This window comes from Crocodylus siamensis, chromosome 2 (assembly GCF_052110815.1).
Source record: "Crocodylus siamensis isolate JL-2025a chromosome 2, ASM5211081v1, whole genome shotgun sequence".
In the NCBI taxonomy this organism is placed as follows: domain Eukaryota; kingdom Metazoa; phylum Chordata; order Crocodylia; family Crocodylidae; genus Crocodylus; species Crocodylus siamensis.
The window spans coordinates 144,013,066-144,037,842 of NC_143396.1; the positions used below are offsets into that span (position 1 = coordinate 144,013,066).

General features: G+C 43.4%; 1 protein-coding gene across 4 annotated transcripts in view; it reads right to left on the minus strand.

Annotated features, from left to right (window-relative positions):
• MAPK10 (mitogen-activated protein kinase 10) overlaps window positions 1-24,777 on the minus strand; it is a 425,444-nt gene that overhangs the window by 97,161 nt on the left and 303,506 nt on the right. For all 4 annotated transcript variants that reach the window (XM_090037016.1, XM_090037015.1, XM_090037017.1 and 1 more), the window contains one exon: window positions 3,243-3,372. In XM_090037016.1, coding sequence (XP_089893142.1) covers window positions 3,243-3,372 — 130 coding nt within the window. The remainder of the gene's footprint in view (window positions 1-3,242; window positions 3,373-24,777) is intronic.

Here is a 24,777-nt window from a genome sequence, read left to right on the forward strand (position 1 = left end):
GCTGGGAGCAGGCTAAGTGGGCCGAGGAAGGTCACGTTCCCCCGCCCCCAGCTCCTACTTCGCCCAGCCCCCCCCAGGGAGCTACGCGACTGGAGCCTCATGAACAGGCCGTGCAAACAGGCATGCTCCTGGGCACAGAACATGAGTTAGCACAGGAGTTCACACAGGAGGGCGAGTGGGAGGGCCCGAGGTCCTGCCTGAGAGTCCCCCAGAGTAGGCAGTTCCAGCCATAGACCTCATAGACCGCCACCCAGATGGAGCCCATGGTTCAAGGCTTTATGCAGACAGAGCCTCTCGCTCTTGGCTGAAGGGGCTGCCAGTCCCCTTTTCAAGCGCTGGGGCCCCAGAGCATGGCCACCTCCCCTTGTGGGGTCTGCTCCCTACTGGGGTCTCTGGCACGCCAGCTGGAGGAGCTCCAGGCCACAGTCCAGAGACTGCATGCCATCAGGGACTGTGAGCAGGAGATCAACTCCTATTGCCAGGCCCTTCTGCCCTGGGAGGCAGAGGGTAGACCACAGTCTCCCTCCAGGACAAGGGAGGACCTGGGGACCTCCCATTCTGTCCAGCCACGGAGTTGGACCAAGGTGGTCAAGGGTCCCAAGGCCTGCTGCACCGGGCCCCTGCCCCACCAGAGCTTTGCAACAGGTACGAGCCTCCTGCAGCCCCAGCAGAGCCTGCTCAGTTGCCAGCTCCCGCAGGCAACACAGAGGACACTGTAGCTACTGTCCCCACTCTCCCCAAAACCAAACACAAAGTGTTCGTCATGGGAGACTCCATCCTGAGGGGGACTGAGGGGGTAATCTGCCGCCTTGACCCCTTAGCCCAGGAAGTTTGCTGCTTCCCAGGGCCTGCATCCGAGACACTGTGGAGAAGATCCCTAAACTCCTCCAGCCCACAGAACGCTATCCCATGCTCCTCATCCATGTGGGTACCAATGACATGGCTCAGAGTGCTCCTAGCCGGGTCATGAGGAGCTACAGGGATTTGGGTACAGGGCTAAAAGGTCTGGGGGCAGAGGTGGTGTTTTCTTCGATCCTCCGAGTCTCAGGCTATGGGCTGAGGTGGGAGAGGAGGATTCAGGTAGTCAACCAAAGACTGAGGCGCTGGCATCTTCGGGAAGGCTTTGGCTTCCATGACCACAGTCCACTCGTTGGAGAGAGAGGCAGCGAGCTGTTGGGAAAGGATGGCCTCCACCTCTCTCTGTTGGGGAGGAGGCTCTTCTCAGCTAGACTGGCTGATCTGCTGCACTGGGCTTTAAACTAAGCCCGCCGGGGGATGCAGGGACTACTGCCACTGCTGGCCCACTGACTGGCCCTTACAAAGCCAGCAGGCCAAGGCACATACTGGATCCCACCCCAGGCCCAGCCCTGGATCAAAATGTAGGCAAGACAAGGGCCCCTAAGGGGACACTTGTGTGTCTACACAAATGCCAGGAGCCTACTCAATCGTATTAATTCATGGTTTGAATGGCAAAAAAGTCACTTCAGGATCTGCGACAACTTCTAGCATGTAATGAACTTTTATTAATTCACTCTTAATGGAAGGGAGCATCTACTGTCTATTACATTTATTATTTGTAAAACCCACAGTGTGCCAGAAACACTCTGCACAAATAGGATTCTATTGCCCTGGAGAGTTTATATGCAAGCATACTATGCTACATATTAAAAGCCAAAAGCTGCCTGCTTTACTCATGTAAGTGTCTTATTGACTTCATTAGGACTTGTGAGCAGAGGTGTAACTAGCATTGTGGGCAAAATCTTGCTAGAGAATGGTGGGGGAGGCAGGGTGTGGTACTGTGTTATGGGAGGGGGTGCCAAGTGCCAGGAAAGTAGTCTTACCTGGCCTGGGGACTAAAAAAAAATCCCCGGCTGATGCTGCCATGGTGCAGTCTCCCCACCCCAGTTGATGGTATTACAGTAGTAAGGCGGTGCTGCTACTGTTGCCACAGCACAGACTCCCATTCTGATACCCCACTAGGTTGGCACTTGGGACTCACCCATCCCAAATTAAGCTACTGCTTCTGAGATGATGAATTCAAGCAAGATTTGGGCAATCAGACAGGAATAGAAGCAGGGAGTATTTTTAAGAATAAAAAAAGAGTACTGAATTATTTGAACAATGTAATAGGGTAACCATGAGCAACCTATTGTTACAATTGTATCAAATGGAACCAGATTATACCCAGGAAACAGACACATGAACAATACTAACATATGGTAGGATTTCCTCATCTTAGTGTGACATCACTCAACAAAATGCACATATAGAAGACAAGGAGAGATAAGGAGAATTATGAAAGACTAAAAGCCTACTGGTTGTGCAAGAGTGATGTTGTAGCCATGATGTTCCAGGAATTATGTGAGAGGCAAGGATTGTTTTGGGTAATATCTTTTACTGGTTCAACTCTATAGTTGGAAAAAAATTAGATACTTTTAAATGCAAACCATTTTTCTTCAGGTCATCCAAAGAATGTTTTGCATTTGAAAACTTGTCTAACTTTATCCCAACTAAACACTTCATCCAGTAAAAGATATAATCTCCAAGTATCTTTGCCTCTCACAAAAAAAGCCTGCTGGCATTATTTATATCATGAGCAACAGTGGGATTAAAAAACAAAACCAGGACCAGGTGGCTTCAGCATTTCTAATTGCCCAGAATTATAATTAGCTGCCCAGATAGATGGGAATAATCAGCATCCCATTTCCTCTCACTTACATAGCAGGGAAAACATCTCAGACCTCTACTTTATTCCATGGGCATTTTATATGAATTTAATAAAGAACATAACAACAATACAGTCAGATATACTGACCCACACTGGGTGACTTAAGGCACAGCTTTGAGCAACGCGTGGAGTCTAAATTTCACCACAGCAAAAGTAATTCTCACCGACATAGACTCTGACACTGCACCAAAAAGAAACCTATTTCCTGCTTCCTCCTGGACAGACAAAATCCCTTTCCTACTTCTTCCCAGTGATTTGAAGGGGCTTCTAGAGAAGGTGGAAAAGGCATAAGCAGTGGGATAGTTACACTTATTCTTATATACTATGTCTCAAATTAGGCATAGCCCTAGAATGGGAATATATTCACTTATATGGGGTACATGGTAAAGCTGAGAATCTAGGCTTTAAAATATATAAAGTTATGTTAAAATATATCAACATGCAAAAAAAGGATCGGGCTTTATTTTCTCCTCACAAAGCAAGCACACACCATTACCCGCAAAAGAAAACTTACATTTTTATGATTCACACACTTCATGAGGACCAGCTCCCTGTAAGCTCGTTTGGCATGCGTTTGGTTCTGAAATGGTCTGCTGAGCTTCTTAATGGCCACATTTCTGTCAAGGACGGCATCATAAGCAGCGCTGTAGTGATTACAAACACAGGATGTGTGCGTTTTAGAGGAAATTCTTCAGCTTTAAAAGTGAATTGCAAGTCCCATTCAGGTGGTTTCTCTACTGATCAAGGACTGCAAAGGAGGGCATGGAAAGAAGAGTTGGCAAGAAAAACACCCACAGCCACATACACATAAAGAGTGAGAACTGTCTCAGTGGAAGAAGTACACCCCTGGAACTGTCAATTTCAACAGGAAAATAAGTTTTTACATGCAAAGATAGGGGAAACAGCTGACACAGTTGCTTTTTCCGCACCATTAACAGAGTCCCATTCAGTAGCTCGCTGAAAGAACAAAGACCCAAGTCCCTATAAGAAGTTTTGTATTTTTCAGATGAAACTACCCCTCACTTGACCCTAGCCCTCATTTGTAAATGTGTTTTGTTCACATTGGGCACATCTCCATGTGTGCTTTAATGCCCTAACGTGCATTAAAACAGGCTAATGTGCCTTTTTCTAGTACCTCACAATGGAGGTATTAAATTCAATGTGCATTAATGAATGTGTAGACATGTCCATTGAATCATCAGATTTGAAATCACACCTCTAAGGGGAATTAAACAATTTCACAATAATATTTTCCACATGTATAATTTAAAGAAATAACTTGTAAATTTCACTTAAGCATGAACATTTAAAGAACTTGGAAAAAAAGAAGAGAAAGACTCTAGGGGTTTCTTTGCCCAAGTATAGAGTTAGGAGACTAAGTTTATCTGTAAAAATGTTGACCATAATCTCTGTACTTTTTGAAAGCTGACTCCTTCCACAAACACATTAAATATCAGTTCTCTGGACCCTTCCCAAGATCCTGTCACAACAGTCAGGCAAGAACCTGAGAAAAGGTATACTCTGAGATTCAATAGGTTTAGTCTGTTGCAGTGTTCAGTTAGATGATAGTGTTCAATTCTGAAATTGGTTTCCTCTGCTAGTGCAACAGACTAAACCTATTGAATCTGGGTCTAATGATATTTGCTTCTACCTACCATTAGGGTCTGGTGAGCATTTATTTGTTTGGCTGGGTTTTTTTTTTTGGGGGGGGGGGAACTAATTTAATTAATTCCCCTTCCCCTCCCATTCCTTCCAAACTGACATGCAGTTTTAGTTCTGGAACTATTCATAGATTGTGGTCCAATTCCTTGAGTGGAAAATACATTTTTGGGCCACAATCATGTGAATACTGGAGGGGATTAGGGCAACTCATCTTCCTCTAACAACTGTACGACAAGGTTATCTGCCCAATATGTGGAAAACCCAGCTTCAATTCCATCCTCTGCCTGAGGGAACTGGAACCTGGCTCTCCCACCATAGTTCAGGACAGACTGCACTGAGGATGCTATCAATCTCTCTTCCTGATGCTGTGGCACTTCGTATTGATTCTTAAATGTCCATGAAAACAGAGAAGTGCTCTAATCGGCAGTCTAGTGAGCCGTTAGTCCTCTTGGCCTCAGCTTATATTTAAGTACTTTATTTTGACACCAATTTTTGGTTTCTTTCCTCCCTCATTTTGGCGAAACAAACCAAAAGTGTTATACCTCCTTTTCATTGCAGAAAGGGAGGGTTGTTAGAGTATCTTGCTACAGATGCCACACTGAGCCTTTCTCTAGACCACTCCACCTAGCTATAAATGGATACTTTGTCATTCAGGCTAGGGGGTCAAAAGCAGCTGACATGACACTGGCCATACCACTTCCTTCTGTGCAGTTTCCTACAGAAACTCATGTACCTTAACCTCATGAGCTCAATGGGTCACCTGACTGTGGCACAGATTCTTGACTTTATATTGCAGCTTGTGGCTTAAAAGGTCCACAAGCAGGATCTAGAATCTCGGCTCATTCTTGATAACAACCAAATATCTACACTGCATTGAAATGGAAAGGTTTTTTTTAAGATAATCCTGGAAGAACTTTTCGTGTTATAACTTTATCAAACAATCATTCGTAACTCTGGCACACTTGTTAATGTTGAATAAGGGACACAAATGGAGTTTCTATTTAATACCTACAACAATTCCAAAAGTCCAGAATACAACCTCTATCCCTATCCTGTAGCTCTGGTGTGCGATTGGACTGATCATGTGAAAAACAGCAGGAATAGGTATGCACATCTCGTGGGACCTCATGACATAAAAGGAGTTCAACCTGATCTGTCAACAGCTGCTGCTTTAACCAAATAGTCTTTTCTCCCTTTCACCAGCCCCTTCAAACAATAAAATGTTAATAAGAATCCTTTTTCCTTCCCCTTTTTTCCATTTTATTATAGGTTTCTTTAAAGAAGGTTTCAGTTTGGAAACAAGGAAAAAAAAAAGCCAACCAGTATAAAATAAATAGTTGCTTCATATGGTTTCTCCCTTTTGTCAGAAGGTATTGAAGTATATCATGCATCCATTTACCATTTATTACTGTCCTACAGTCTGACATTTCAGAGGAAGTTAACTTAATGTATACAACCAAGCATTCAGTGCTGCAAGTGGAGAAATTCCAAAGATGTACTGCATCTAATACTGACTAAAACAATGCCGACTATGTTTTCCACTTAAGTGACCCAGAGTTTTAACAGAAATTATTGGCAGGATAGGGCAAGTTTTGATTAATTGCCCATCAAAAATAAATAAAAAGTGTTAACATAACAAGAAGGTTCTATTTTGATACATTCAAAATTGAAAAAAAATATTTTTTTCAGGGAAAAATGACTGGATAAATTATAGTTAAAATATAAATTATAAAAGATGGAAAGGCTAAGATTTAAAGTAAACATTTTAAAATCATTAACATGGAATGTTGACTTGACCCAATATACAACTTTGCCATTCACAAAAAATGTTGAGATTTTGACTCCATCTCAGTTTGAGAATACAATATTTTGGTTGCCTTTACATTTATTTTGGGATGGAAAAACTATTTCCCACCTGCTCTAAAATTGATTGGTCTGCTTCTGGGAATCTCAATAGTTGGTTTAAAGTATGTTGCTACCCTCCCAGAACCATTTTTGATGTTCTTAATAAAAAATATTCAAATTCTTCATCTTAGGACCTTTACATATCAATAAGAAAGAAATAACATGGGTCACTTATTAAAATGAAGTAACAGGACTATGAATGAGCATAGATATAAAGTAGCATACCTATGCGGAGTGAACAGGACAGCAGTCCTGGGTACCACATTTGGAGCAAAAATAGCCACTGCTGCAGCTGGCAGCAGGCCACGCCACCATATCCAGCAACACAGCTGCCAACACTACCCTGCGCGCTACTCAGGGCATAGAGATACTGTTACACCTTTGTATATACATACCATGGTCACCAGCCAAACCTGATATGCCAATTTAAAGCTAAAAGGAACCACTAGACAAACTTGTGCAATTTCATGCATTATATAAGCAACAGAATATCATCCATGTAACCCTGCATTAAGCCCAACTACACATAAAATATGAGAAAAGGGACTCCCTTTCAGCCTACCTTTAAGAAAGGGAAGAAGGAGGATCCAGGGAGCTACAGACCAGTCAGCCGCACCTCAGTCCCTGAAACTGAGTGCCTTCTATGATGAGATGACTGGCTCTGTGGATGTGGGGAGGCCAATGGAAGTGGTATACCTTGATTTTTGCAAGGCTTTAGGTACTGTCTCCCACAACATCCTCTCAGGCAAGCTAAAGTAGTATGAGCTGGACAAATGGACTGTAAAATGTATAGAAAACTGTCTGGAGCATCAAGATCAAAGGGTAATAATCAATGGCTCAATCTCTAGTTGGCAGCCAGTATCAAGTGGAGTGCCCCAGGGGTCAGTGCTGGGGTCAGTTTTGTTCAATATCTTTACCAATGACCTGGAAGAGGGCATACAGTGAACCCTCAGCAAGTCTTCAGATGACACCAGGCTGGGGGAAATAGTAGATACAATGGAGAGTAGGGCTGGGATTCAGAGTTACCTAGACAAAAAATCGGAGGATTGGGCCAAAAGGAATCTCAGAGGCTCAGAAAGGACAAGTACAAAGTCCTCACTTAGGACTGAACAACCCCATGCAGCAGTACAGGCTGGGGGCTAACTGGCTGGGCAGCAGCTCTGCAGAAAAGGACTTGGGAGTTACAGTGGACAATAAGCTGAATATGGAGCCAAGAGTGTGCCCTTGTTGACAAGAAGGCTAATGGTATACTGGGCTACATTAGGAGGAGTGTTGCCAGCAGGTGGAAGTGATTATTCCTCTCTATTCAGCACTGGTGAGGCCAAATCTGGAGCACGGTGTTCAGTTTTGGGCCCCACCACTATAGAACGGCTGTGGACAAATTGGAGACAGTCCAGTGGAGGGCAACAAAAATGGTGAAGGGGCTGGGGCACATGACTTCTGCAGAGAGCTGAGGGAACTGGATTTAATCTAGAGAAGAGAAGACTGGGAGGGGATTTAATATCAGACTCCAATTACCTGAAGGGAGGTTCCAAAGAGGATGGAGCTAGACTGCTCTGTGGTGGCAGATGACAGAAGAAGGAGCAACAGTCTCAAGTTGCAGCAAGGGCAGTTTAGGTTAGACATCAGGAAGAATATTCTCACCAGGAGAATAGTAAAACAATGGAACAGGTTACCCAGAGAGATTGTGGAATCTCTATCCTTAGAGGTTTTTAAGACCAGCTAGATAAATCCTTGGCTGGGGTGATCTAGTTGGGGGCACTCCTGCTTTGAGCTGGGGGTTGGACTAAATAACCTCCTTGAGGTCCCTTCCAACCCTGTTCTATGATTTTGAGGCAACATACTTACAAAGACTGGAGCAGATTGGACTCTATTCAATAGTTATGAATACACTAAGGCACCATACAGCATATTCTCATCTACTTGAAACACAAATCTCTCCTCACCACACCCCATTACTCACATATCCTTTCTTACTGACCATTTATTAGGTTGTTAAAATAATGGGATTTTATTAATGCTTTGAAGCAAGCTACCAATCTTGAGCATACCTATCACTCTTTTAATTAAGAGGAAAAGTGGAAGCACTAGATAATCCAATGGGTCATTCAGAAAACATTCTCTAATCACATAATGAATTTTAATCAGTTACATAATAAATCAATCATTGCAAGGGTCAGAATTAAATTTTGGCGAAGTTTGCAAAAATGACAACATCCCATTGGTGAAGGTATCTGCATTTTTTTTTCCAGCTGGGGTAGAGACAGAAATAAAGTGATATAAGGGATTAGAAACCATTTCAAATATGTAGCACAACAGAAGTTCAGTGCATATAAACCACTTTCAAAATGGCTGAAACTGATTTAAGATAAATCTGGATGAATGTAGTATCAGACTTAACTGATTTACATGAAATTGGTTTATTGAACTTCTGTCCCAGATCCCCTCCAGATTCAAGATAACTCAATCCCCCAGCAGCCCAGGATGCTTTGCACCTTGCTCAAAACCCCCTCCCCCTAGCCCCCACACAGTGGGTAGGCTAGCCTGGCCTAAGCTGTCTGCTGCAGTCAAGCAGGGAGGCATGCTCTAGCACTTCTGGCCTGAGCCACTGTAGGCATGTGGCTGCATTTCTGGAATCAAAAGTGGTGAATGTCTGTTCACTTGCTTATCAGTTCAGTCTATGCAGACTAACCTGCAAAGATTGAATCAATGCAGCCTAGGACTTTATGACCGTCTGTTCTTAGCCCTGAAGAAAGATAGAGGTAGAGGCAGGATGCAAGACTCAACAAAATTATGGTCTTCTTCCTAAGTTCCTATGACCCTTTTCACTTTCTGCGAGTAACCCTGTATTCATGAGGTTAAGCTCCTCTTTTTATACAGATTCTTGCTGTGCAATATAACTGTTTTGTGGGTGTGTCATTGCTACCTATTATGTGGAAGGTGTCAAATCCACTCAGTTGTTCAATGCATCAGTTCAGGCTACTTGCAGAGTTCACAGAAATACTTTTTCAATGCATTAGATAAAGGCTTTTGTTTATAAGAGACCAACCCATGAGTTTTATTATAATGAAGTTGCAAGTACTGTGTGTAATATCTCTCTGTGGTACATAGGCATGATATGCAAATAACTTTTATTTGAAAATCCTTTCCTAGGAAAACTTAAGGGAGTATCACTGAGATATATTTTTTGAACAAAGTCTGGATGCTGACAGGGATAGCCGATGTTAAACAAGTGATTCAAGAGAGCAGGAATGAGAAAGAGCACTGAGGACTGGAAAACTCTCAGAGAAGCAAATGCGAAGATTTTCAGTGAAAAATTAAAATTTGCATACTTTCTTCAGGAAACAGTCTTACAGAAACTCTTGCTGAACAATGAATTTATTTTAGCATCTATACAGTTGCTGTATTTTTACAACAGGAACCATAATTTAGCCACGGTTTTATCATAAAACTATGGCTTTATTTTGAAAGGTGCTGTAAAAAAAATCTAAGTTTACAATCAAATCACTGGCAGTTGAATACACTGAAAATACAGTAAATAAACTGTTTTCCTATAAATTATGTTTATGGCTAGTTCAGGAAAGTAGATGTCAGTGTTAAAACTGTTCTTTTTTTAACAGTAAATAACTTCAAATGATCCAAGTTAAAGGAGATAAAATTTGTTTCAAGTAGTATCTGACTTAAGTCAACAACTAACAAAGAGCTATAATTTCACACAGTTTAACGATGTGTGCTGTGAGCTACACAAATGAATGCATCTATACCATGCTGGCCCACAGGGTCATTTAGGCTTTGCTCTGTACTTCAACCAAAAAAGGAAATGACAAAAACTTTATTGTAAGTGAAAAGAACCATGCGAACTAAAGTGCATCTTTACCAAGAATGTTGTGCATGATCTTAGAGTTTGCATCATCAAATACCATTAGTCTATCATGCCATGCACCTAGGAATAAGGATTCATTTATAGCATGCTTTTTGGAAAGGCATAGAACAGCATTCAGGTTTAATAGACCAGTTGCTGTTTGAACAGACCCAGCTTCCTAAGGAAAAACAATTTTAAAATCTCTCTCTCATTTTTCTCAGGAATTAATAACCTTTCTTAATTATCACAGAACAGATTGGAGAGATTATGAAAACTGAACATAATTTACTAACAAGTAAGTTTAGGGCCGGAGGGCAAAGTTTATTGAAATCAATGGAAAAATTCTCATCTACTTCAGAGGTTTTGTACTAGGCCTAAATAGAGTCTTCAGGATGCTTACAAACATAGAATTAGCTTTACCAAACCCCTGCAAGTAGTATTACCATACTACAGGTGAGGAAACTGAGGACAGAGACAAAATGCAGTCCTTCTGATGGAACAGTTCTGTGCCTTTAGCAAACAATCTTGCTCCTATTTGTGAAAGAGGTCTACAGCCTGAGCCCCTCCGTCCAAATCAGGCCCACAGCCCCAGGTGATTGTAACACCCCAGACCGATGTCAAAATTCAGCTTAGAACAAATATTTAAGATTTACAGATGTGACTTATAATAACATAGTGAAACAAACTTCACTGATGTTCAAAGGAAGAGAGGCAACACCAAAGTATTTTTTAAAGTTTTTCTGGATGTTCTGTGACTTCAAACTTCTCTTCCAAGCTCACTATCCATTATCTGAAGCCCTCTGTCTTTTGGGATGTAAAAAAAAAAAAAAAAAAAAAAAAATTGGAAATCACATTTTCCCCAGCTTAAGCAAGATTCACAGATTTGGCTTACCAATCATTAAGTATGTAAATAACTGCATCCAACAGAATTTTATTTTCTCAAATTAAGGTCCCAGTACAGGAAAGAATCTTCATTTAGGCAACTGGGTTTTTAGTTGTAGTTGCGTTGGTCTAAGGATATAGGCAGGCAAGATTCTTTTAGTGGTATATTTTATTAGACCAACTGAGCAGCTGGAAAAAAGGAGTTTTAGGCAAGCTTTCAGGCGCAGTCACCCTTCTGCCTGCCTTCACACTTGCCTGCCTGTACGCTAAGCCAGGAGCCTGGGCAACAAGCAGGAGGAGCTCATCCTCCTGCTCAGTGCAAAGAATTATGACATCATTGGGATAACGGAGACCTGGTGGGACTCCACCCATGACTGGACCACGGGTATAGAGGGCTATACCCTGTACAGGAGGGATTGTGTTGACAAAAGGGGTGGGGGTGTAGCTCTCTATGTGAAGGAAAGCTACATGTCCCTGCAAGCTGATGTTGGTGACCAGCATGGACAGCTAGAGACCCTCTGGGTAAAAATTCGTGGGGAATTCGGCACAGGGGACACAACGGTGGGAGTCTACTACAGACCTCCCACTCCAAGTCCTGAGCTTGACCAGGAGTTTGCCCGGGAACTGACTGAGGCCGCTTGCTCCAGGACCTTGGTTGTCATGGGTGACTTCAATTACCCGGACATCTCGTGGGAAGATCACTCAGCTAAATCCGAGTGATTGCAAAGCTTTCTCTCATGCGTGGATGACCTCTACCTGACTCAAGAAGTCTGTGGGCCAACGAGAGCCAAAGTGCTGCTTGACCTGGTACTGGCTACGGGGGACGACCTAATCGGCAACCTAGTGATCGATGGGAAGCTGGGTGACAGCGACCACGAGCTGATCACCTTCACCATCCGCCGTAAAGCTGACAAGTCAGTCAGCAACACAGAAGTCCTTGACTTCAGAAAAGCCGACTTTGACAAGCTCAAGAGGCTTGTCGGTCAGGCCCTCAGGGACCGTGACCCCAGGGAGATGGGAATTCAAGAAGAGTGGTTGCTTCTCAAAGAAGCGATCCTCAATGCACAAGCTAAATCTATTCCAACACGGAGGAAAGGCAGCAAGAAGGCACAGCAGCCCCCCTGGCTCTCCAGGGACCTCCTGCGGCTAAAAAGGAAAGCCTACAAAGGATGGAGGACGGGATTCACCTCCAAGGAGGATTATTCTGCGCTGGTCCGGTCCTGCAGGGAACAAACCAGGAAAGCCAAGGCTGCAACTGAACTCCAACTAGCTTCAAGCATCAAGGACAACAAAAAGTCCTTTTTCAGATATGTGGGGAGCCAGAGGAAAAGCAAGGGCAATGTTGGACCCCTGCTAAACCAGATGGGGCAACTGACAACTGATGCCCAGGAAAAAGCCAACCTATTAAATAGGTACTTTGCATCAGTCTTTCATCAGTCCCATGGGACGCCCATGCCTGCTATGGGACTGGGAAATCTGGGTGATGGGGATCCCCTACCCTCCATAAATGCTGACCTCGTGAAGGAACATCTTGAGAAGCTGGATACCTTCAAGTCAGCCGGCCCTGACAATCTGCACCCCAGGGTACTCAAGGAGCTGGCGAGCATCATAGCCCAGCCCCTGGCACGGATCTTTGAAAACTCCTGGCGCTCTGGTGTAGTGCCCGAAGACTGGAAGAAGGCCAATGTGGTGCCGATCTTCAAGAAAGGGAGGAGAGTGGATCCGGCTAACTACAGGTCCATTAGCCTGACTTCTATCCTGGGGAAGATCTTAGAAAAGTTTATTAAGGAGGCCATCCTTGATGGACTGGCTCAGGCTAACATCCTAAGGGATAGCCAGCATGGGTTTGTTGCAGGTAGGTCTTGTTTGACCAATCTCATTTCCTTCTACGACCAGGTGACCTATCACCTGGACAAGGGAGAAGAGATTGATGTCATATATCTTGACTTCAAAAAAGCTTTTGATCTGGTATCCCATGATCACCTCGTGGCCAAACTGCCCAGTTGTGGCCTTGGCTCTACCACGATATGCTGGCTGGGAAATTGGCTCCATAGTCGGACCCAGAGGGTTGTGATTGATGGCAGTCACTCATCGTGGTGCCCTGTGACCAGTGGGGTCCCTCAAGACTCTGTCCTGGGACCCATACTGTTCAACATCTTCATTAATGATGTGGACATTGGAGTCAGGAGTGGACTGGCCAAGTTCGCCGATGACACCAAACTTTGGGGCAAAGCATCCACGCCAGAAGATAGGCGGGTGATCCAGGCTGACCTGGACAAGCTCAGCAAATGGGCAGATGAGAACCTGATGGTGTTTAACACCAAAAAATGCAAGGTTCTCCACCTTGGGAGGAAAAACCTGCAGCATCCTTATAGGCTCGGCAGTGCTACGTTGGATAGCACTACAGAAGAAAGAGACTTGGGGGTCATCATTGACCACAAGATGAAGATGAGCCTTCAGTGTGATGCTGTGGCTAGTAAAGCGACCAAAATGCTGGCTTGCATCCATAGATGCTTCTCGAGCAAATCCCGGGACGTCATTCTCCCCTTGTACTCGGCCTCGGTGAGGCCGCAGCTGGAGTACTGCGTCCAGTTTTGGGCTCCACAATTCAAAAAGGACGTGGAGAAGCTTGAGAGAGTCCAGAGGAGAGCCACGCGCATGATCAGAGGTCAGGAAAACAGATCTTATGATGATAGGCTGAGAGACATGGGACTCTTTAGCCTGGAAAAGCACAGGCTCAGGGGTGATCTGATGACCACCTATAAGTTTATCAGGGGTGACCACCAGGATCTGGGGGAACGTTTGTTCACCAGAGCGCCCCAAGGGATGACTAGGTTGAAGGGTCATAAACTCCTGCAAGACCATTTCAGGCTGGACATAAGGAAGAATTTCTTTACTGTCCGAGCCCCCATAGTCTGGAACAGTCTGCCATCAGAGGTGGTTCAAGCACCTACATTGAACACCTTCAAGAGTAAATTGGATGCTTATCTTGCTGGGATCCTATGACCCCAGCTGACTTCCTGCCCTTTGGGCAGGGGGCTGGACTCAATGATCTCCCGAGGTCTCTTCCAGCCCTGATGTCTATGAAATCCATGAAATAACTTGTTCTCTTGAGAGTCCTCAACTCAGGTAAGTAGCAAAGAGGGATATATTAGGCTACATGTAGTTTTACAGGTCATTCAGCTGAATCTGATCCAAATGCTTCCAGGGTTATCATTTACATTTACACTGCTTACTCCTCAGAGAATGTGAGCCCATAGATTACCTAAAAGGTTACACTGGGATATCATTACTGCCTTTTCATCTGTGACATATACATACAATATAATCTTGTTACCATATTTTTATGTTCTTTGAAAGAGGACCCTGCCCATTTTTGCAGCCTCACTGTTTGAAATATCCAGTTAGGCAAGACTTCCTTGCATGAAAAAACTGTGAAATGTAGTCAACATGAATTTTTAATGGCCATTGGTATAGAAAACTTTATTTTGAAATACATTTTACAGTTTAATCATATTGGAAATGTCTCTTATCCTTCGAGCTTTCCAATTGCCAGGCTGAACACTAAGTACAGATAGTCAAAAAGCCCAAGGCTGAATTGATTCAATTTATGCAGATTAGTCTAAGATGTGCAGGTTGAACCAATAAGCAAGTGAACAGAAATTCACTTTCAATTCCAGAAATATCACGTGTCTTCAGTGGCCCAGGCCAGAAGCTGGGGGAGAGGCGGGGATGCTAGAGGACACCTCCCTGTTCAGCTGGAGCTTGACCCAAAGACAAACCCACCCACTCTGCAAGGGGAAGCTTGCAAGCAAGGGATGCTGGAGGACTGTGAGTTAACTTGAATCTGGTGGGGGATCTGGGACAGAAGTTCAATAAGCTGATTTACCCTAAATCAGTTAAATCTGACACTATATCCTTCCAGGTTTATCTTAAACTGGTTTTAGCCATTTTATAAGCAGTTTATGTGCCCCAAACTTCTGCTGTGTTACAGATTTCAACCAATTTCCAATCACTTATACCACTTTATGTGAAATTTCTGTCCCTAGCCTAAAGGCAAGCAGGTCTCCTGTGTGTCAGAACAGCATACCAGAACAGCATAGTAGAAGTTGCTTAGACAGAGCAATAGAATACATATTGTTATAAATAGCATTTATAATAAATAATTACTTAAGGCCTAACCTGGGAGGATCTGAAAGTCCTGCATTATAATTTCCTCAGTTCTATCATTAGGCCATATAACAACATAATAATATTTACTGTTTACCCTGCATTTTTCATCTCTAATTTTCAATGCTTCATAAAGATGGAGAAAAAACTAGTATTATTCCTATTAACATTGTAAAGGTCAGAAACTATATATAATCTATGGTTTATGTATGATCTAGACATGTGTATGTGTGTGTACATATATGTGTGTATAATCTAATGCACATGTGCATATGTTTGTAGATGTACATGTACATATGTTTGTAGACACAAAGGCTCTAGAATGGCTGAACTGAGCTTAGCAAAAATCTATATGGAGGGGCGGGGGAAGGGGTAGAAGGCCAAGGCAGCTTTCAACCTCCTTTATCTGTGGTTTGTGGGGATCATTCTATGTTTTAGACACTCCCCTGTACTAGCTGACAATAACCCCATTCTGATAGCCACAGATCACCTTTGTGTAGTGACACCAGATCCATATCCTTCCGAACAAGGGGCAGTATAGAAACTACTTGGCTATCCTCATGCTACCTCCAGGGTTTCCATATTAGAAAGGCACTCAACCAGTCATTTCAGTCAGTTTGCAACACAGTGATGCAATTTTTAAGAATCTAGTCATTATAATACAGTAAAGATATACAGTATGTAGGATATGCCTCATCCTTTCGTCTCACACCTACCACTAAAATGTATACAATGGTCCTTTTCAAGGATCAAATAGTTTAGTGTAGAATAATTTTTGGAGAAAATCCATGAACACTGCAATTTCTGGTTGTCTGCTGATTGTCTCTCACTGATTTAATATACAATTTGTTAGCAAAAAGGTGGCTTGCTTGCAAGCCTCCCCTTGCAGGAAACCCTGCAAATTCAACTAGGCCCTGGAGAAACAAACTGAGGTGTATTTTTTTCTTCTTCTTCTTTGTGTTCTAGCTGAAACTGCTTTCACTCCTTTTTGCAACCCCAACTAACCTCCATGTTCTTTCCCTAACATACATCTGGGAAGCCCCTCAGTAGGCTAAAAATCACTTGAGGCTTCAACAAACTGAAGCTCCATTTATTTATTTTTTGTTTATCAACAATTTGTAGATACATCTAGAAAATGCAGTATAAAGCTGCAACTAGGGTTGGCAGCATCTAGTTCCTGGTACTCCCAGACTGGCCCAATAACAAATATTTAGGATTATAGCAACAATTCAGATAGCTTTGATTTCTCCATTCTACAAGATTTAAGGAAGCAGAACAAACAGCTACTATTTTGCACACCCAACTCAGTCATACAATGAAAAAACGAACATGAAAACAAAATCAAACACAAAAAACCCATACTATTCTCCTCTGACTGAAATATAGTAAGAATTGTCACTTGGAGAGAGAAATTTCTTCCTAACCTTCCTTGCTATACTTCTTGCTGACTGAATGATAAAATGCCACCAAACTCTAAAAGGAAAGCTACTACTAGCAACCAATTGATTTCCCTCAAGATAACCATTGAGAAAACAATTAATCTGCCTTTGCTTCAAATCTTAGCTTTAGCACCAATCCTGTCACAATATTTATCTTCTTACAGGTTACTCTATGATGCTTGCAAGGCTCTGAACTAAACAGATGGTATAAGGTCATCTTGTCTAGCTAAGCTGCTGGGCTGGGTGGGGATGGAGTAAATGGTACTGTAAGTTATCATCACCCTCTTCCCTGCGGAGGATTGACTGGGGCCTTTCCATCCCAACACAAATTAAAATAGCCTAAGTGCTATAACCCAAAAGGAAATTTCAGTAATGAATGTTTCCTGGATACGGGGATAATATGCAACAATCTTTATGCTGGAAGTTTGGGGTGGTATTTTAGTAGCTACTTTTCCTGCTGTGTGCCTATCTGGTCTTCCCGTACTCAAAGGGAATCCACAGATGAACTGTTATGCACAGACAGGGACCAGATATACTCCCTGGGAGCATCCAGACAACTGCAGTTGTGCAGTATGCAGACATGTGGCACTGCAAATACCACAAAGTCTGGAGTTCTCTGTGCTTCAAGGGCATGCTGCCTGAGAGTGCACTGCTCTATTTTTTCCCTGCGTTTTTTTGACCCCTGGATATCCACTGTCATGGGATTAAAGCTGCTGAAGCAGTTTCTCATCAACAGAGAGGCCAATTGAGAAAGTCAAGTTGTTGATTTCATCGTTCAGTTTTCACCTTGATTTTGTTGAAAATAGAAAGGGAATGAGAACATCTCCCTTCAGGGAAAAAATAACAAATATCTTTCTGGGCCAAATTAACTAACATGTACAATTCTGCCCCAAGGAAGAAATGACACTCCTCAAACCAAATAAATCAAACACAGAAAAACATCTACACAATTGTTATGATACATAATGCGCTTACCAAGGGCCTTAGTTAGCAAATGAATCTGTGTGGGTAGGCTCCTTAACCCTAATGGCTCCACAAAAACCAAGAGGTTCACTGATGTAGATTTACATGCAGAGTTTAAAACATTACTTTCCTATTCTACCTGCACCATATTAGTCATTCCTAAATGTAAGACTGGCTGCCTGGAAAGATGCCAAACCTCTTCTAAGAGTGACACAAACCTATGCTGCAGAAAATAGCATAAAATGACTTTTTTAATATTGTTTTAAGTTATCATGGAGGTTTCAGCCAAAACAATATCCATCTAGTTAACCGCCCCAAAAATGAAGTGAACAGGCTGCTCTCTCTCAATGAATTTCAATTAGACTTTCATAATTAGACACAATATATAAATGGCTGTATTTTAATTTACCAGAACACAGGGGTATATTTTTCTCACCCGTTATGTACACTACTCTTGGAAAAAAAATTCAGACCTGGAGAGTCCCACTGGGTCACCTTCACAGGAAAAAAGTTATAGAAGTTCTTTTAAGCAATGTTGTTTGTTGCTGGCCTAGTTTTCCCATTCAAAACTTAGGGGCAGATTTGTAGCTGGTATAAAATATAATAGCTCTATTGACTTCAATAAGGGGAAGGCAATTGATAAGCTGGTGAATCAAACCACAGCTCTACGTTTCCAGGGAGCTACATCATTCTTAAGATTCATAGAGATAAGTTTGTTCAGTTATAACTGACACCTCCCATGATCTGGGCCTACCCATAAAATTCAGGGGCTAGGGATCTGTGAACTAAGATGAGTTGTACAACATAAGCTAAGTATGAACTATGCAAAATGTTAAACAAAGTACATTTAAAAAAAAAAGATGAAGAATTAGAATGTCCATCTATGATTATTTTTTATGCTTATTATAGTTTATAATTAGTAATGTTGGTGTTGTTACTACTACTATTACTGCCATAACAATAGCAGCTATCTATATACAACTGTCAAATTATGCAGCAGTTTGCAAGGAAACGATTCTGATCTCACAAATGTAAATCTTGAATAAGTTTATTGAAGCCAAAGGAACAACTTGGATTTAAATTCATGAAGCAGATGGGATTCTGGCCCATAGGTAACATAAGAACTTTTGCTTGAAATGAGAGCTATCTTTCAACATTCTACAACAGCTGTGAGCAATTATTTTGGCTGGAGAGCCACTTAATGAGTTTTGGTGAGCTGTCAAGGGCCGCAAGAGTATCCCTGCCCCTTGACAGGTACCCTGCACCCTGGTCACCACCTTGGGACCAGAACTCCTGCCCCCTAACCCTTGTTTTTTGCCACCAGAAGTCCCTCCCCTTGTCCTGGAAGTACTTTGTTGTTTTGTTTTTTTTGGGGAGGGGGGAGGGGGGCATTGCCAACTTGAAACCAGAAAAAAAAACAAATCATATACTTAACCCCCACCCAAAAAATACAGTATAACTATATACTGCACACATTTTATTTAAAAAATACCTTTGTCCTGACTTATGTGTGTTTGCATAGTATTTCTAGAGACAATTGCCTCTAGCTCAAAATACAAAATACAGTCTTAGTCTTGTTATATTGTGTGTGTGGGATATGAGGGGTGTTGGTGGGGGTGGGTGTAGAGGGGTGTGGGTGCAAGGTGTGTGGGAGGGTGTGGGTATGGTAGTGAGTGGGAGGTTGCAAGTGTGTGGGGGGGCTGTGAAGTTATGGTGGACAACTAGGAGTATGTTTGGGGGCTGTGGGAGAGTGTGGGTATGTGTGTGTGGAGGAGGGGGTCTTCAGAATCCTGGAAGCGTACAACTCCCTGAAGCTGCATGTGGTGGCAGCGAGCGAGGACAGCCATGTCCAGCCCCATACCGCACACCTCTCCACGCTTCCACTCCAGTCCCTGGCCACAGATGGCTGTAATGTTTGGGGCCAGCCCCACCCGGCACAGTAGCGCTCCTGTCCAAGTCCCTGGCCACATGCCCAGCCCTGAGTGGCCACACAATAGGCAGCTCCTATGCTCCCACCCAAGTCCCCGCCTGCATGTTGGCAACATGAGGGATGAGCTCCACCCAGCCCAACAGCACTCCCTCCCAAGTCCCCAGCCACCTGTAGAGGCAGCATGCAGTGCCAGTCCTGCCCCACAGTGCACAGCTCCTGTGCTCCCACCCCAATCCCCAGCTGCACGTTGCTGCACGTGCATGTGGGGCCAGCCCTTCCCAGCCCCATAGTGCATGGCTCCCTGCACTTCTGCACGCTTTCCCCTAAAAGGAGTCCCTGGCCCCTGCATTTCCAGGCTTGCATGCAGGGAGGCTGGGAACAGCCACAGGGGGGCCAAGCACAAGCTCTGCCAGGCAGAGGTTTCTTGTCTCTAGCACCTTTGGCTTGGGGCTGCAGTGAGTCAGGCTGCAGTGGGGGGTGGTTACTTAGCAATCAGAACTGCACCTCCTGCATGTATTGGCTGGCTTGCAGAAGGGAAGCTTAGAGCCAGAGCTAACACAAGGCTTATAGAGGGGCCCTGCACGCTGGATGGAATTGCCTGATGGGTTGAATCTGGCCTGTGGGACATATTTTGCCTGCCCCTGTTTTAGGAGAACAGTCAAATAGTATAGTGGGGTAGATCCAGAAGAGGTGCAGTGGTATGGCTGTAATCCACTTTTGATTTGGACTGTGCCATGGGAGCCTCCAGGGACTTTTTAAAAAGTTCTCAAGGCAAGTAAAAATCCCACCCCCTTCCCTTCCATGCTCAAAGGCACATCCCCTCCCCTCCTCTCCCGCCTTTGCCCCTGTTTGACACTGCTGCTTTCCCCACTGTCCCAGGGTGGGGGAAGCTTCAAAGCCTCTCCCGCCCACTCCAGCCAGACTGTGTGGGGGCTGGGCTCAGTGATAGAGACAGCAGAGATGGGAAGGAGGGAGTTCCCCCTCCCTGTGCCTGCTTCTGAGGGACTGGGAAGGGTGGGGGAACCTACCAGGCACCTACTGCTGCTGCTGCCACAGCCTGTAAGCCAAGTCCCCATGCAGCCTGGCTGGAGCAGGCAGGAGCCACTTTGAAGCTTCACTCACCCTTAGGACAGTGGGAAAAGAAGCAGCAGCAGGCAAAGGAGGGATGGAAGGGGAGGGCCTTTGAGCACAGAGGGGAAAGGGAGGATCCCTATGTCTTTGGGGACTTTTAGCAAATCCCCAGAGGCTCCTGTGGACCAGTCTGTTTTCAAGGGTGGGTTGAGGGGAGGGGAGGCTGGGTGCAAGGGTGCAGCTACCCCTGCAGCACAGGTGGCTGCTCTTGTACCCTTTTTTGCCAAATCCTGGATCCATCCCTGTACTATATCATAATATATCAGTCCAGACAGATGTTGCTATAAAACAGGCTGGCTGTGTACAGACATTCATTTCTACTGGAATAAATTTCTTCTGGTAAAAGTATAGCCTGGGAGCTGGACTGCACAGATGTCCTTTCAGCCCTATGGCTAGAGAGCTTCACAGATGAGCTCTCTAGCCACAGGATAGTTTTGGGCTGCTCTCTGGGCCAACCCTACCCTTAGGGGAGCCCATTCATTGACAGCCCGCCCTCTCCCTTGTCTGGGAAAGATGCAGGCTGTCAGGTGGTAGTTGGAAACTGTTAAAAAGCTACAGTTGCCGCAGTCTTTTTTCTCATTCCATCCATCTAATTCCACCCAAAGTATCCTAGCCATTCTTGCTTTCATGGTCCAAGTTCTGTTGAACTTGCCCACTGTGGAATTTGTTAAGGTGACAATAATGTGGCTTGCATCCATAGATGCTTCTCAAGCAAATACCAGAACATCATTCTCCCGTTGTACTCAGCCTTGGTGAGGCCGCGGCTGGAGTACTGCATCCAGTTTTGGGCTCCGCAATTCAAAAAGGATGTGGAGAAGCTTGAGAGGGTGCAGAGAAGAGCCATGCACATGATCAGAGGTCAGGAAAACAGACTTTATGATGAGAGGCTGAGAGCAATGGGGCTATTCAGCCTGGAAAAGCACAGGCTCAGGGGTGATCTGGTGGTCACCTATCAGTTTGTTAGGGGTGCTCATCAGGATCTGGGGGAACGTCTGTTCACCAGAGCCCCCCAAATGATGACAAGATCAAATGGTCACGAACTTCACTGTGACTAATTCAGGCTGGACATAAGAAAGAACTTCTTCACTGTCTGAGCCCCCAAGGTTTGGAACAGATTACCACCAGAGGTGGTTCAAACACCCACTTTGAACACCTTCAAGACACATTTGGATGCTTATCTTGTTGGGATCCTATGATCCCTTCTGATTTCCTGCCCCTGGGGCAGGGGGCTGGACTCAATGATCCTCCAGGGTCCCTTCCAGCCCAAATGTCTATGAAATCTATGAAATGTGGATTTCTGGGGAGCACTGGATCTGCAGCTGAATAAAGGCCTTTTTTCTGTGTGTCAGCAGAGCTGCTGGTCACAAGGCAGGATGGTATATTAAAAATAACCTTGCAAATGCTTAGGAAAGTAGTTTCTTTAACAATGGAATAGTGTGTAGGATAGATGATTCCTTGTGTAAGAAGAACAAGATGTAGCCCATCAGCTATCATCAGGATATAAAGCAGAAGCAAGACCTTAGAACTGAAAGAGTCAGCAAGAAACCAGAAAGAACCAGCAAGTGACTGAGTACCCAAGTTCATGGACTTAAGCATGTGCACTTAGCAGAGGCATGTAAATGAATGAAATGCATAGGCAATTCCATGTTAATGAAGTAAACAGTAAACAGAGGAAAAGCTTGAGATGGGAGGAGAAATTGGTGGAACCCAAGGAGGGACATAGGTAGAGTGAATGTTAATATGTATGAACCAAGGTGTATAAAATGTGAAAAGAACTAAATGTTCAGGACAGGCCCCCGGTTTGTTGGTTTTTTGGGACCTGGCCCAAAGCCATCTCTATTTTGAATAAAGCTGCTGCAAGCAATGTATGCTGGTGTTTGCTCCCTGCTTGCTCTGGCTAATGAGTAATAGGATCCATGAACAATTGGACTGTCATCTCCGTAGTTGTTGGGCATCTCATGGAGTCTGGGTCTAACAGAATTCTATTGCAGTGCTGGAAAATGTATCCTCTTTGCTTTGCTCTGTTCTTAAACAACGTTTACCATATTTGCTCAAATATAAGATCAGGGCTTTTCCCCCCCAATAAGCATGGAGAAAAAAAACTCTGTCATATATTTGCATACAAGGAAACCTCATTAAATCCATTATCTATTATTAAACTGCTGCCAAAAGCAGTATGTGCTCAGTAATGGAAAACCGCTATGAAGTTGATTAAATGAAGCTAACACGGAGCATGACTATAAAACACTTGGGACATTTTGGGCAAACATGGTGATGGGAACCTTTTTTATTATTATTTACAAATTCTATTAAAAAACACATCACCCTACACTTCCAAAACTACACATATTGAGTATCCTTGTTTTACTGAAAACTTCATATTGCAAAATAACTACATATCCAAAAAAATACAACTACATATATTAAGTTCTAAAACATACATCAACTTTCCATTAAAAACCCTTACAGAACTCTTTTCCTTCGATATAGAACCCCATGAAAAATTATTACCTCAGTACCACCTGAAACTCTCCACCCCTCCCGTCAGTCTTCTCTGTTGGTTCAATGGAACAAGTGTGTCCACTCCTTTTCCCTCCACTTGTCAACTTCTTCTACTCCAATCTCTTCCTTGTTCCTATCAATGTAGTATTTCAGTTCATGTAAACCCAGCTTCAGGCACAATCTTTCAGTGAAAGCCAACCCTTTAAACACCCAGAGGTTTCTTACTTTCTATAAACTAGTTTTAACACATGCTAATGAAGTTCTTAATAACATTTCTTTCTGTTCCTTTGCTATGAGTTCATATAGTACCATTTCCTGTGCTAATAAAAGGTTTATTTTGGTGGAATTCAGAAAGCAGTGGATGCTTTCCCACATAGCCTTTGCATACATACACTCCTAAAACACATGTCCAACCCTTTCCTCTTCCCTGCACCTCCCCCTGGGTTACCTTGATGAGCTCATCAAGCTCCATTTGTGTTGCACCGCTGTCACCAGCAAGATATTACAACCATACACCGTAGTCAGCATGCTCACCTTTTAGTTTTTTACCCACTGCTCCTCTCCATTCCTTCCTTCCTTGTCCTTCTGTAAAGTTTCCCACTGGTGTCACCCTGTCTCTCTTCCCTTATCACTTTAATCAATTTATGATCCTTCAGAACTTCAAGCCTTACCTTCCTTATTTTATATCACTACATGAAACCTTCCATCCTGATGTAATCAATTGGCAGTTGCCATACCCAAGGACTCTTCAAAAAGGCTTGATATACCATTTCCTCAGAATTACAGCTGAATGACATCAGGTGATACCTGCTGCTTTCTCCTTTCCATCCAGAAAAAAAAACACACATATTTCCCTCTGTACTTTTGCTTTCTGTCACTATGGCAGTGGGAATACAATTCCCATTACATAGAGTAATCAGCAGCAGCACAGCCTTAATGGCCATCACTTTTCCATCAAAGGACAGTGTTCTTCCAGACTATAACCAAAGTATTTGCCATAGCCTTTGATGACAGTGAAACTCAAGCTGAGCTCGGCCTACTCACAAAAGGTAAAATACAAAATACTGATGACAACCACATCGTGGAAGAGGATGCGAGTTTTGTGGCTGGTCCTTCCGAAAAGAAATGAGGCATCACTTCTAGCTTATCTTACTGTATTCCTAATGATTTTAAGCAGGTTCTTAGTTGTCTAGAATGTAACTGTGTGAAATACCTATACTTGATTAATTAATATAGTAAATATTCTTTTGCAATTAATTCATGTTTATGTGCAGGAAAAGTCATTCTCTGTATGTGATAGATGTGATCACTCTTTACTCTTGTTTTGCCTTAGTAGGTCCCTTGGTCTTCCAAGGATGACTCCACAAAACCCTTGTGTTTTTCCTGTTTGTTAATCAATTTCTTGATGTTCCAAACTTAGTAGAAATGGATAACCTCTTGTTACTGAGGAAGGTAATTAATTCAAATTGGGATTTTCTGATAACCAATAATGAGCAGCTTGTTTTCCTGTCAATTACTGCTTGGGACTCTCTCTTGATTTACACAACTACAAGAATGCTTTGAAGATGCTGAGCTAAAGGGTATAAAAGAGGAATGAAACAGC